The 14,674-nt window shown below is 43.3% G+C and overlaps 1 protein-coding gene across 1 annotated transcript; it reads right to left on the bottom strand.

Moving 5' to 3' along the window:
• Positions 1–1,829: 1,829 nt before the first annotated feature.
• Positions 1,830–13,319, bottom strand: BCL7A (BAF chromatin remodeling complex subunit BCL7A). Its single transcript, XM_026719315.2, has 6 exons — positions 12,956–13,319; positions 7,802–7,883; positions 6,598–6,694; positions 5,475–5,642; positions 4,348–4,469; positions 1,830–3,897 (listed from the first exon to the last, which is right to left on the bottom strand). The coding sequence occupies exons 1-6, from the start codon at positions 13,045–13,047 to the stop codon at positions 3,823–3,825; spliced, it is 636 nt and encodes a 211-aa protein (XP_026575100.1). The 5' UTR covers positions 13,048–13,319; the 3' UTR covers positions 1,830–3,822.
• Positions 13,320–14,674: the final 1,355 nt, after the last annotated feature.

The following is a 14,674-nucleotide window of genomic DNA, read 5'->3' on the forward strand; positions in this document are numbered from 1 at the left end:
TGTCGGAATTTGAAGTTTTTTTTTATTTTTCTAAACGAAATCATTGTACATTGTACAAACCATAGCTACCGATGGAATAAATAAGTGGAAAAAAATTATATTGCTGTACAACACACACAAAATCATTGGAGATGTGGGGGTGGGGTAGGGAAAACGATTAGGTGTTTAAAAAAAAATGAAAAAGGAGGGAAAAAAATGAAACCCGCCAAATTCTTTACACCTTGCTAGCGGGCCTTGAGATACCGTATGAAGAAATATCCATGTTTCGGGGGGAAGAAAGCTCGCCCCTTGTGGCACCCGTCTCCCACCCACCCATCAAGCCAGTAATTCTTAGGCTGCCTCGTTATTGGTTGTTCTTAAAGTGCCTGCACTTTTTTTTCCCCTTTGGAATGTTTTAACAATTCTTCCCCAAAATGTTATGAATTTCAGAAACGAACAGTATATATATATATATAAAACAACCTGCCTGCTCGTATAGCTTCCATCTAGAATCCAAGTCAGTTCATTTACCTTGCTAGTATTATGTCTACCTGCTTTTCGAGGGACAAATGACCAGAATGTAAGCTAGGAAGCTATGTTTCTGACTAATGTTGGGATACGGTGGGGGCTGCACAATTTCACACACACACACACACCCACACACACTCCGCAGGCCTGGCGGAGGACTCTGCTGTTCACATGAGAATTCCCAGTCACTGTGATGCCAAATCTCAGTTATTTCCCACCACTTAGGATACGCAATCAAAACCAGCTGCTGGAACTGCGTCCCAAGAAAGGCAGGCCAAGAAGCTGGATCTGGGACCTGGACTGAAGAGACAGGAGACCTTCCCAACCCGCCCCACGCCCCCCCCGAACAGCTGGTTCTCAAACGCTAAACCTTCCAACGGGTTCAAAGCGTTAAGAAGCTGCGCTACCGAAGGGCCTATTTGTGTCATTAGGCACTTCGAAAGAAAACACAAAGCACAACCTAGACCCCGTTGTACAATTCTGCATATCTGGTCTATGTTATCATTCCCCCCACCCCACCCCCACCCCTCCCCTTCCCTCCCCAGCTGTTCCAATGGGGCACGCACAGACATTAACAGGAATAATTCGTACAATTTTCTCAGTTCTCTCAGCCTCCACCCGGCTGCCTGCGTTGGGGATGGAGATTCAAATCGCCCAATTGAGGGCTCTGGGTTTGGGGTTGATTTTTTATTTTTTTCTGAGCCGTGGAAAGACAAAATGAGCGCGCTTTGCTTTCAAAGTTCAACTCCTGAGCATATTTTTTCCCCTGCTGCAGAATTCCATCTCATGTAAAACCAGAGGCAGTGGGCCAGGGGAAGAGATCAAGAAGATCAGTTTTATCACCAAGCTTATCAAAATGTCAGCAACGCCAATAGATCTTTTCTACCAAATGAAAGAGTTGAGGTATTTTAGTGCTATTCTTATATCTATATAACTATATATCTATATATCCTTTATCCATTTTAAGTACAGGATTCAGCTTTAAAATTTTTAAAAAGCCTATTCGCTTCCTTGGAAACTGTAAAAAAAAAAAAACCACCATCAAAGAACAACCACAAAAATCGAAGCTTCTATAGACAGCGCCTATTGGACAGGGTGGTTTCAGACCCATGGACCGTTGGAGTGATCAATTAAAAGCTACATAATTTACATTATTTTTAATTTCAAAAAATATATATTTGTCTATTTCATAGATCAGTTGACATGTCCCCCCCAAGAAAACCCCCGCAAACCCTGGTTACACATGGATGTCATGTCCATACCGGTCATCGCCACGTCTGAAGCAGATACACCAATGAGAGAAAAGGGGGAAAAAAACGTTATCACTTTAGCATTTAATTCTGTATATTGTGCAAATAATAATGTCTCTTTCGGATAGTTAATGAATCTGTGATCCGGGCACGAAGAGACTTTCTAAGGAGCACACTGCTGCCGTGAATAATTTGCAAGAAAAATTTAATTTTGATGAGATGCAAATATTTATTTCAACACAAAAATGAGAAGATCTTCCCAAATTTGAATGCATGGCCTCTTTCTATGCAGTTAACGCCTCTACAAACAGTTGATGGAAGGCCAGAATTGACACCTTCCCTTCGCCCAACCCTTTTTTCCTTCTTCTTCATAATTTGCAAATGCAATACAGTAGTCAAAACTAAAGCCATTTTCACCGTCGGAGAAATCAGAAATACATATTTTTCAAACGAGCAATTATTAAGGGAAGTGTCTGGATTGGAAGCTTATTTAAAAAAAGCCACCCACTAATTTCATAGCAAGCTAGGCGTAACTGTTTGATAGTTGCCCTGACGAAAGGCATTTGTTCTCATTTGCCACCTTTTACTTTTTGTAAGCATTTCTCCTACAGGCAGAGAATATTCCCCCACTTACCCAACGATGCTGTAGGAGCTTATCCAGGCCTTAAGTGTGCAAAGCACGGTGTGTGATCAAGCAAGTCCAGCCGCAACGTAGCCCCATTGGAAAATGACAAAGTGCAAATCTGCTGCGACTGAAGATCCGTTGATTTCACAAGAATTTTGCCCCCGGTAACTGGCATAAAAGCACCCCAAATGTATAAGTCGTTCTGCCCTTTTCAGCTGCTATTAAACCAGCTTCTGTGGCCAAGTCAAGTGTGCAGGGGACACAGCTGTTTGAACGAGAGATTCCGAAAATCACAAAGCCGTATTTACAAGCAGATCCTGAGACAAAGGAGCCTCAAGTACACAAATGTTGGACAACAGTCAACATCCCGTGAAAGAACAAAACGGTGAAATCCAGTTCAATCTTTAAAAATGATCGGAGAATAGATCCATTCAGAATTTGCACCTGCCATTCAGCGTGCATCCATTTGTAACGAAGCCACAAGAAGGATTCAAGCACTTAAAACGCATAATTTGCTTTTGTAACCAAATAAACCCTAATTTAAGTGAACGTCAGAAACCAGTCGACCAATTTTAAGAAGGCTACATCGGGCAGCCTTGTAGACGCATTATTCCACTACGAAAAGTCTGTAAAGCAAGAAAGTTTGGGAGGCACACAAGACAGTGTGCAGGAGAGGTTTACTTATTTAGGAAAATTTATCCTTGAAATGTTGCATTCAAAAAAGGAAGTGAGCCCTGGAGGTACAGGAAAATCAAGCATCCTTGGTGAGGATCCACCCGTCCTCCAACTGTGAAAATGGCTTCTTAATTTCTCTCATGTTATCTCTTTTCAGGACAGTAAGCACCAGAATATTTGTTTTAAAAAAACAACGGAACACATTTTGTATGGCATTGTACAAACAGGCCACTTTGCAAAGGAGAAATTGCAAAATTAGCCTTGCTTTGCTTTTGTTTTCCATTTTGGGGACACAAGGCACACACACACACACACACAAAAAAAAAAAAAAACCCCAAACCCCAAAACAAGAGACATCACATCAGAACAGTGAACTTCACATGTGAAGAGAATACCTGACCTGTACCATTCTTAAATATCTTATAATGTTAAATAGAGAATGGGGAAAAAAATACATCAGCAGCATAATTGTAATTCTGACATTAGAAACAGTGCGTCGACCCCTCCTGAGTGTTTACTCTAACCATTTCAGAGACAGTAACTTAAATGCTCAACAGTTTTGCTTCACAGGGGGAAAAAAAAAAGTTTTCAGTGTCTGAAGAGATTAAACGTTTGCTTGGTTTTCCTTGGATTTTCGCCTGGTAACCTGGAAAAGTTTAAAGGAGTCCCCTCCTTGTCCAAGAGAAGATGCTTATGTACAGTTGTTCGACAATTTAGCCCACTGATGTACCTTTACATAAAAACCGCCCAGGAAAAATCTAAAGTTTATATTTCATCCATATTTTGTTGAGAGGGAGCCTCCACTTTCATCTTTTTAGGAGGTGGCACTCCTTCAGAGTCCTTAATGCAGGGAAAGAGGAAAAAAAAAAGGGGGGGGGAAGAAGTATTAGCATTAGCAACGAATAAAATCAACTGATTATTTTTTGTATCTCAGGACAAAAATAACACCACTATTAAAAAGGTGTGACCACAATTAATTTTATAGTTTTCCAAATTGCAGGATTTATTTCTGTACAATATCACATGGGAAGATCATTGTGCACAGCCATTTGTGTGGCTTTTCCCTATATCACGATGGGTATTTAAAGAAATCTTTGAAAATTTTGCAAAGTGTATCAAGAGAACATCCTTGAAACTTACACTCCATGTCGGCTATGAACAATCCAAAGACCTGAAATTAGCTAAGAGGTTGTCTCAGGCTTCCATGGATTTAGAATTACAGCTTAACTTTGAAACAAGAGACGCAGAAAAGCAGGATAAAAAAAGAGGAGGGATTTTCTTTTTCATTACCTGAGAGTTTTTAGATGTCTCTGTGGTTGTGTCATTTTCCGCTGAAGGCTCCGTTTCAACTTTCTCTGAACTATTGATGGAATTCTCCATTGAAGACTGTGAATTCTGTTCATCAGATGCATCTGGGGGGAAAAAATGGCAAGAAAACAGCTCTCAAATCCTTCGACCTTCTGGTGCTCTCAATTTGCTTCTATCACCAGATTGAAGAGACATTACAGAGAACTTGGTTGAGTTTTACTGCCACTGCAGTTCTGAAGACAGACAGTTTTGCTTTGTTCTTGAAGATTACACAAAAATTACCAATGGCAAGCGCTAAGCACTTTAAAAAGAGGTTCTTGATTTAAAATAACTTTTAATTGAAAGGCTGAAGCTGTACTTTTCATCTAATATAAACGCTCACAGAACTTCTTATCCAGATTTTTTTTTTAAAAAAAGCAGAACTATATAGAATTCAGCTGATTAAAGACTTTTGATCCACCACTAGAGGGAGGTATAGTATTTTAATTTAGACAATGCGAAAGAAAGACAACCAGCCCGATTCAGAACCCTTTGGAAACATTTGGACAGTGTTTCTGTGTCACAAATAATTTGTGGGAGAGATGCAAGGTGTGAATGTAACTCCTTTTCAAGCTGGTAATTTGTGATCCAGAATTCAAAGCCCCAATAATAATGACAAATTTGTATGCTGGACAAAGTTCCTGTTGTGTCTTTCAAGATTTTTTGGAGGAAAAAGAAAACGAAACTGCTTGGTAAAGTTGCCATGGTTGAGAAAAGAGCTGTTGTGAAACTCCATTTTTAATAAATTTCCCGGCCTTAAAAGTCCAGCTTGCTCTTCAACCTGATAACTAAGTAATTGTCAGAGGGACAACCCAATATTTGATCTCTTCCAGTGGCTCAGCAGATGCAATTTCCGTGAGCCAGTTGATGAAGAACACAAGGTCAACCAGTTGTCTCTTAAGAATAAAGAAGGCATTAAATGGAGAACCGGTTTCTGGTGTGGTAGGAAGGTGAGGGTTGCTTTTAAAAGGTAGGGAGTTAACACCAAGAGGTGATCATCTACAAAACGGAGAGCGGCCTGTCTACCAACCTCTTTGTAGGAAAAGAAGTCCCAGGAGCCCCATCGTTACCTTCTGAGCCAGCTTCTTCTTTTGCATCCGTCGGAGTATCGTCTGACTTTGAGCCAGGACCGTCTACCTGCCCTGCTGAGTTTTGCTCGGGCACAGGACTCGAGTTGCTGCTGTTCTCCTGCTTTATGGGAGAAGCATCAGCTATAGAGCTCTGGTTGCTATTGTCATCTGCAAACAGAAGAGCAATTGGCTCAGTGAAAGAGGCTGAAGATCAGCACGCACCGAAATCCAGGGGATGAGGTTTCAACCCAACACTTGCCGAAATAAATACCCCCTGCCTTTCACAAATTTGCGTGACTAAAGGAGAAATGCGGGGCCATTCAGTGCCCAGGGTGCTTGATTACAGAAGCTGAACTCCAACAGGTAAGCCCTGATAAGAAAATTGTCCAGGGCACGAATGCTGACAGCACAGTATTCGCTCAGGCACTTGCCAAAGGAGGATAAGAAAAGCTACCACTGCACCCATTTGTCCTCTCAGAGAGACATCCAAGAGTGGGAAAATTACAGATTCAACGGAGGGTAACCATGGCAACCTGTAATGATTCACTTTAAATGTTAAACACATGCTTCAGGAGGGAGAAAGATCTTAATTTTTCAGGTTCAACTTTATCAGACTGGAGGCTTCCCAGGGACATAGGCGCCCCGGATCTCAAAGCGGCCTCTTAGATGACATGAAAATTTGAAAAACTTTTATTTTTAAAAGGGCCCAAAATGAAATCAGCACGATTTCATTTCATAGAGCCACACAAGGGACAAGATGCCAGATCCCAGAGGGTTTAATTCCCCATTTCTCATCATGCTGGTGACTGGACTTATACTTTTTTTTTTTGAGAGGGGGGGGAGACATGCAGGGATACAGATTTACATAAAAGACCAAATAAAAGTCTATGTTTATTTATTAGTTTATATAAACAGCTTTTTTGGATTACCGCACTATGGAAAAATAAAGTGCCATAATTATCAGCAGACTTGTTGGCCTCGATGGTGCCTTTTTACTCTGCCCCTCGTCAGTTGCTGCTCTTCAAAGCTAAACCTGAAATTGCTCCTAAGGCCGGCTTGGTGTTCCCGTCGTGCTGGCTGCCCTCGGCACTCGTGTCCCCCCTCCCGCCCCTCCCCCACTCACCGTGCATGTCCATCATCCCAGGGGACGAGCTGTTTTCTGGGGTCGTCACCTCAGAACCGCACTTTTCATCTTTGCCCTTTTTCTTGTTCTTGGCTTTCTGAGAGGCGGGAGAGGAAGACGGTAAGTTTGGGCTACACTGAAGGGGAGGCCTTTTCCCATGAAGCCTGAGCCTCCAAACTGTCACCCCTGGGCTGGTGGTCTAAGCCACCTTGTGGCTGGCTACTTTGTCTGCCTTTTTAAACTTGATTTGAAACAGAAAGGTGGAACTTTTTTTTTTAAGCGTCTATCATCCATCACACAGCTTCAAAGAATACCCCCCCACACACTTATGTTTCTTTCTACATCTTCATTTTACGACATTCGCAAGTTTTTATACATGGCGATACGATCTGAAGGACGGGCTGAATTTGTGTCAAGTCTTGTCCACTGGTTTTAATACCACTTACTCATATCCACGCTAGTCGTGATAGTAACTGGGTCAACAAAGAACCACAAACCTTGCTGGATGCGTAAGGGCCAGCTTCTGCCCCCCCCCCCGTCCCCCCCAGTACCATTACAAAAGATAAAGCAGCGGAGAAAGACAATAGCATCCGTTGTGCGGGGGGAGGGAGGGAGAGAAACCACGGATGAAAAAAGGATGCAGCACTTTCAATTAGAAGGTGACGTAATTGGTCTCCTAGGAGAAAGTGCCAGCTGCACCGCGCTCTCAATATACCGAGCCTGCTGAGCGGAAAGAAAACCCAGACGATCGAAAGGGAGCTCAGAAATAGGAGCAGGAGGGCTGGGCGAACGCCATCAAAATCAGAGGCAGATGGCCAGATGACAGGCCCCAAGGATGCCCGCTTTGAGGGCACCTCCGCAGGCGAGATGGGTGGAAACACAACAGCTGCGCCTAGGTGCACGGTAACGTTTACTGTTCTAGGGTAACTGTAAAGACAGGTGTTGCTGAACTCTTTCGTATGATGTAACCGGCAATTCCCAAGAGGCTGAGGGTGAGCTGAAAAGTGTGGCTTCCCACAAGGGGAGAGGGAATCTTTTCCTAAGGCCTTTGCCATCAAGAGAACCGAGGGCTCACTGCAAAGTTTCACGTAAGACAAAGGTTTTAGGAAAGGACGTTTAACATTCAAACACACTGTTATTTACGATGGCAAAATAATCATTTTCTCTAAACTTTCATACTAAGGGGGCATCATGAAATACTTACGTCATCTACTTTGGGCTCGGTTATTGGCACCCATTTGTAGATCCTAAGGGATGTGTCGCCAACTGTCACCCATTTCTTCTCCCTGGAAGGTGGCAAAATTATAAATATTGGTTACACGGATGGTCTCAAAGCCTCTGTGCAAAACACAGGCAACAAAGAGAAGGCACAGAATAAGCCTCACGCCTACAGGGGCAGGCAAACAGGACGTAAAGCAGGAGGGATTTAAACTGCAAATATATATATTGCTTAAAAAGAGTTACATCTCTTTCTAAATTACCTTTTTCTTTCCACACTATTTGGTTTTGTCAAAGACCAATAAATGAGACTCAAGGACATTTCTTTGATCCAGGAAAATGAAGGAAGCAACAAAGAGTCCATCAGGGACTTCTGAGTCTTTCTAAGAGATCACCTACAGCAGTATTGTTGAAATACTAATTCGGAGATTAGAGGTGCATTAATGCAAGCGGCTCTGCTTTATAAAAGCAATTTTTCACCTCTGGCACAAGGTGAATCGTGGTAAACATCTCTTGTGTAAACATGTTAACAGACAATGCTAAGGATTTCTAATTTCCTGGATCAAACTACCACTCATATCAATATTATTTAATCAGATATTAAACATGATCTTTCAACAGGACTTAAATACACAGCTTCCCCAGTACAGTTGGGTTTGCAGATGATATATTGGTATATTATCAAACTTACATGTTTCAAAATATGCCCAATCAGCATCTACACTGGGTAAAAAAAAATATATTTGCAAGATAGGACTTCACATTCCCATTTCACGATGTGCTAAGCAGATAAATAAATCTAATAAAGGGGGAAAGAGCCATCTGGCAAACAGAAGGCTGTACAGCACCGCCCTGCCCCCCTAAACTCAGCTCCAGAAATGCACACGGATCCAGAAGAAATCTCTACAGAACGCCTTCCAAAAGACCCCAAAAATCTTCCATCTAACCAAGCCCCGTGAAGATGACACCGTAAATCTGTAGGATTCAGCCAGAGGTTGGGCTAGATTAAGTGTTGAAGAAGCCACTTTGCTGAAAGCCTTCCCAATTCTCGTAGCAGCAGAAGCTCAAGGAAGGAAGCAACATGTATCTGCTCTCAACAGTTGATCTAAAGCAAACACAGCAAGCCATCCAACATCTCAAAGAAACATTGGCCGCGGAATCTTCTGGGTATCCAAAGTTGCCAGCGTTCACTCAGTATGTTTTCCAGTCACCATGGAAGAACATTATTAACACATTCAACCACTTCACTTTTCGGGTCTTCGGCAACTTCCTAGACCACCAGTGGTAAAGTCCTAAGCTTCAATATTTCAGGCTTCCAGGCTATGCATACAAAGCAAAGCCTGCATCATTTTTGTCTGAGATGATGCCAAACAAAAGCATGCCATCATGACCAGCCCACAGCTCGTTTTAAATTAAATCTCCCTGTTGATGGTTGCAATGTGTCAGGTATTACACAAATCACATACATCCTAATGATTAAGCTCCATTTTAGAAGAGGACAAAACAGGCATTAGGGCTTTCTTCTTCAAACTGGATTTCTGCCTTATATATGATACAGACCGTAGTTTTCTGTATTTAATAGGAATATTCTGTCACATGTTTTAATTCAAAACACACTATAGACAAGTGTTTAAAGTAAGTGTCTAAAATGAATTTTAGATGCTTAGGAGGAGTTAGGTCTGTTCAATCAGAGTTTAAAGAATGATCTTGATACACCATCCTAAGTAATCAAACCACATGCTTTGTCAATCAGCATGTAGAAGGGTACTGGGAAAAAATACATGAGAAAATTTATGGTTTCTTGGTTCCTAAATTTTCAGATAAGTGAACTGCTGCCAGATATAAATATTTCCCATGAAGGCTGTCTGTTATACAGTATTGTTTTCAAACCCATTGCCTTTAACTTTTCCCCTGGGAACGACTGGAATTATGAAACAATCATCTTATTTTGGATCTGTAAAGCCCAAGCCCCGGAGCTATGAAACATTTTGGACTGCTTCTGCCAAGTGAATAAGAAATAGTGGCAACAGCCCAAACTCTAGCTAGACTAATTAGCAAGTCCCAAGGATTTCCCCCCACAAAATTAGCATATGCACAATCCCCAACTCTTTTACGTTGCTACCCAGTTGATCAAAATAATTGGAGGGGGAACAAGAATTACCCATAAACTCGTCACTCCACCTGTAATTAAAATATTTTTCTAATTATTACAGATGGAAAATTCATCACCTACAAAAAAAATAGACCCAAACACTCTGCAATTTTAATTGCAACTAAATACAGCTTTGATCCAAGCAATCCTAACACTTACAGTGCTTGAACCTCATCTTGAAAATTGTACACACTGACTTATATTATGCTCGTGGAAATGTCTAAACACACAGAAATCAATATAAGCCACCACAGGAAACACTTAAAATTCATCACGTCCAGTAAGAAAACGAAATGATGCCATATCACAACTTCAGAAATCGAAATTGTTCACAATTTTATGTTTGAATTTCTGAGTAACCTGAAGGATGGGCTTCTTCAGTTCTGATTTAATCACATTTTGTATTGCCTGGAATACTTGGTACAAGTTGGCTTCTATTGTGCTATTTAACATAATAGCACATTTCTACAGACAGACTTTCAATGCAATTTGGTGTAGCTTTTAATTTCATGCCAAAATTTCCACTAAAAAATACCGAAATCGGAACATTGATGTTCTCATCAATTCATCGTTATACATTTACAAGCAGCTAACTGGTCTTTTGTCTTCCAAGAAGACAAGCTGAACAGTTTGGTTGACTTATTAGGAAGAAATAAATCCAAGGTCCCTGCAGAGAGAGAGAAATTACTGGCTTGAACAATTTTTTTCAAATGTCAGGATCATCAACAATCTCCTTTGGAAGGAATGAGCTACTATACTAGGATCACCTGCTCAGTTACTATAGCAACTGAAAACACTAGCCAAAAGTTTTCCAGGTTTGTTTGTTAAGCAGAAAGAAAGATGGGTATTTTCTCCTTCCCTTTATCACGGGGAATCAAGGGCCATGCAAAACCAGCAAAGCATCAGTTCTCTCGTTTCTAAATACGCTCACTGAGTGTCTGTTTTTCTTGTTTGAAATTTCTCTATTGGGAGGGCGATAAGGCATCTTGATTCCTTGCAGAACGCAAGATAGATTGCTCTCTCGATTAAATTACATATTTTTTAAAAAACCTGTAATCAATTGTTCTGTAAGAGAAAGTGTTTCTTTCAAGATCTGCTTGTTTTTAACAATCACCTAGAAAAATTGCAATTTAAGAACTGGAATGGATTGTGCAAAGGCATAATGCAACTGAATGAAGTTGTTTAAACTTCTCTTGAAGAACATTTTAAGATGTCATCTGATCCAGAAAGACCAAACTGCACAATGATTGCTTACTGTGTCTGAATAACCATTTCACTGTATTATGTTCAATTATGCCATACAAAATTCCACAATAAAAGTCACACAACCTTTCTCAAAAGCATGCAATTGTTACATGCTGCAAACATTCAATAAAAAAGGATGGATTTACTAAGGTTACAAAAATATAATTATATCAGACAAATTCAAGTAGCTTCTTTCTGGTTCTGCTCAGAATTTAAATCAACAGAACAATACAAGAAATGCAAGTTTTGACTTGAAGCACAGAATTAAAAGAACAAAGCAGTTCTCAAAAGAATATTGTATCATAAATACTTTGGACATTTTAAAGAATATCCTAAGCTAACAATTAAAGGGGTGGGAGAAGGAACAGGACACACCAGAGAAATGCATCCTGAACACCAATGGAAGGAAGCAGGACAACTTCTAGAGAACACAGCGAAGTCACACCTTAATGACAAAGTATGTCTTGCGTGGTGAAAACCACACATTCACTATTCAGCATTGGCAGCTGAGAATATCCCAATATACCTGGGCGGTACCCCACCCCAAAAACAACTTTTATATAAAGTGGGGCCCTTGGTGTCCTGTGGTTGTTGTTTCACAGACATTTCATGACCCAACTAGGGAATATCATCAGTGCAGAGGAGTGAGGTTCGCTACAATCCCTTGCACTGATGATGCTCCCTAGGTGGATAATGAAACGCCTGCAAGAAAACCACTAAGCTCAAAGAGCAACAAGGACCCCACAATCCTCCACATACCCCACTCCCTTCTAGCACTGGTGATATTACCCAGTTGGGTCATGAGACAGTCAGCAAGAAAAGAAGCGCAGAGAGCACTAAGGACCCCATAGTCCTCCTCATCCTCCTCTCCACAACCCTCCGCCCTCCTAGCACTGTTGATATGACCTAGCCGGGTCAGGAGACGTCTGCAAGGAAACCACCAAGGCCCCCACAGTCCTTTTCTTCTTCCTCCTCATCTCCTTCCTCCTCTCCACATACCCCACTCCCTTCTAGCACTGGTGATATTACCCAGTTGGGTCATGAGACAGTCAGCAAGAAGTGCAGAAAGCACTAAGGACCCCCATAGTCCTCCTCATCCTCCTCTCCACAAAGCCCCCCCACCACCTTCTAGCACTGATGATGTGACCTAGCCGGGTCAGGAGACGCCCGCCTGAAACCCACCAAGGACCCCACAGGCCTTTCAGCCCTGAGAGCTGCTGACCTTCTCTTCCACTGGGACCCTTGGCGAGCCCACTGTGGCCCGGCTACTCCGTCCCTGAGAGGCCGCCCAACTGCTGTCCAGCACCTTCAGGAAGGGCCCAGGGAGCAAGACCCTTGGACCCTCAGCTGGGCAGGAGGGAGGGTCAAGGCGAGGGGAGGGGCTCCCACCAGAGGGGAAGCCACGTGGATTCGTGGCCGGGGTGGGGGTGGGGCCACGCCACGAGGGGGGGCATCCCCTCCCCCAAAAAAACGGCTCAGAAGGGGGCACGAACAGAGAAACAAACCTCCCCCCTCCCGCCCCAAATGGAGGCGGAATCCGGGCTTCCAAAGTGGGGGGAGAAACAGCAGGACTTCAACTCCCATCGTCCCTCGCAGCCGGCCAAGGGCCGATGGGAGTTGTAGTCCAGAGCCCCGGGTCGCCGCTCCCGAGGCCCACAAGAGCCCCTTCTGAGGCGGGTCGGGGGTCTTCCGTGGTGGGGAGACTCGGAGACTCCCCCGCAGCCCCCCGAGCCCCTTCCTCACCATTTGCGCACTTTTTCGATGGCCGCCATCACCCGCTTGATATCATCCTTGGCGCGGCTGCGGGTCTCGGCCCGCACCGACCGGCCCGACATGCTGCTGAGGTGGCGGCGGCGGCGGAGGGACCCCGACTGAGGCGCCGGCGCGCCGGCTCTGCTCGGCAGCTGAGGGGACGAGGAAGGGCAGAAGCAGCTGGAGGAGGAGGAGGAGAGGGAGGCCCGGCCTGGCTGGCGGCGGCGGCGGCGGCGGCGCCCGGACGCACAATGAAGCCTCCCGGCCGGCTCCGCCCCGCCTCGAAGGAGGGAAGAAAGGCCCCGAGGCCGCCAGGGAGGCCAGCCGAGGCGGTGGGCGGGAGAGGCGGGCGGAGCGCACTGCGCAGGCGCGGGACACGACGCGCAGGCGCCGATCCCCGCCCCGGCTCGCGCTGGTGGGGGTGAAGGTTGGAGGAGGGGAGGGGCCCGGGCGTTCCCGCCCTTTTCTGTCAGCGCGGCAGCCGACGGGGAGAGCGGAGTGGAAGATGGGCTTCGTGGTCCCTCCTGAGCCACCTTTCTCTCCCTTGGCCGATGCCCTCCGCGGCGGCATATAAGTTTAATAAACAAAATAAAAAATAAATATATTATTGAAAATAAAAAGACTCTGGCTTCTTTGTATTGGTTTTTAGCCGTGACACGAGAGGAGAGAGAGATTGTAGATAAGAGATGATAGAGATTAGAGAGAGATACATAGAGATAGGTAACTAGACGTAAGAGATTTAGATACATAGGATAGATTAAAGAGAGATAGGTAGATATAGATGAGACAGATTAGAGAGAGATAGGTAGAGATAGACTTGAGATCAGATAACAATCAGTTGGAAGGGACCTTGTAGGTCATCTAGTCTAACCGCCAGCCCAAACAGGAGACCCTACACCCTTTCTGACAGATGGGAGTCCAATCTCTTTTCGAAAGTTTCATTGGTTGATTGATCTCACTGTCTAGAGATATTAGAGAGAGATGGGTAGATATAGAGATTAGAGAGATAGGGAGAAATAGACTAGAGATAAGAGATTTATAGAGAGAGGTACATAGATTAAAGAGATAGGTAGATATGGATGATATAGAGAGCTATAGATTAGAAATAGGTAGAGATAGATGTTAAGATTTAGAGAGAGATACATATAGTTAGATATAGATGATAGAGGTTAAAGAGAGATAGATAGGGATAGATGATAGATAGATGTAAGATTTAGAGATAAGGTAGATTAGATGATAGAGATTAGGGAGAGATACATAGAGGTAGGTAGATATAGATGATAAAGATTAGAGAGATACATAGATTAGAGGTAGAGATAGATACAGATAAATATGAGATTAAAAGAGAAATACCTAGAGAGATAGGTAGATTAGATGATATCTAAGGACAGATAGATTAGAGAGACAGAGGTAGGTAGGTAGAGATAGATGAGAGAGACAGGGAGAGAGGGGAGGAAAGAAAATAGAAGCAGGGATTCCTTCCTCAGGATAGGGATGTTCTTGTTTGTTTATGAAATTTACAGTGTTTCCCAACCAGAACTTTAGGATGGCTGGAATTCAACTCCCAGAATTCACCAGCCAGCATGGATTTTATTGCTAAACCAGGTGGTTGCTAGGCAACTTTTTTTCAGGACCGCTGTAATTTTAAACAGTCACTAAATGAATGTTTTTTAAGACAGGGACCACCTCCTCAAAAGATCTGGGAAGCCT

This window comes from Pseudonaja textilis, chromosome 15, assembly GCF_049901715.1.
Source record: "Pseudonaja textilis isolate UNSWEBS1 chromosome 15, rPseTex1.2, whole genome shotgun sequence".
NCBI classification, from domain to species: Eukaryota; Metazoa; Chordata; class Lepidosauria; order Squamata; family Elapidae; genus Pseudonaja; species Pseudonaja textilis.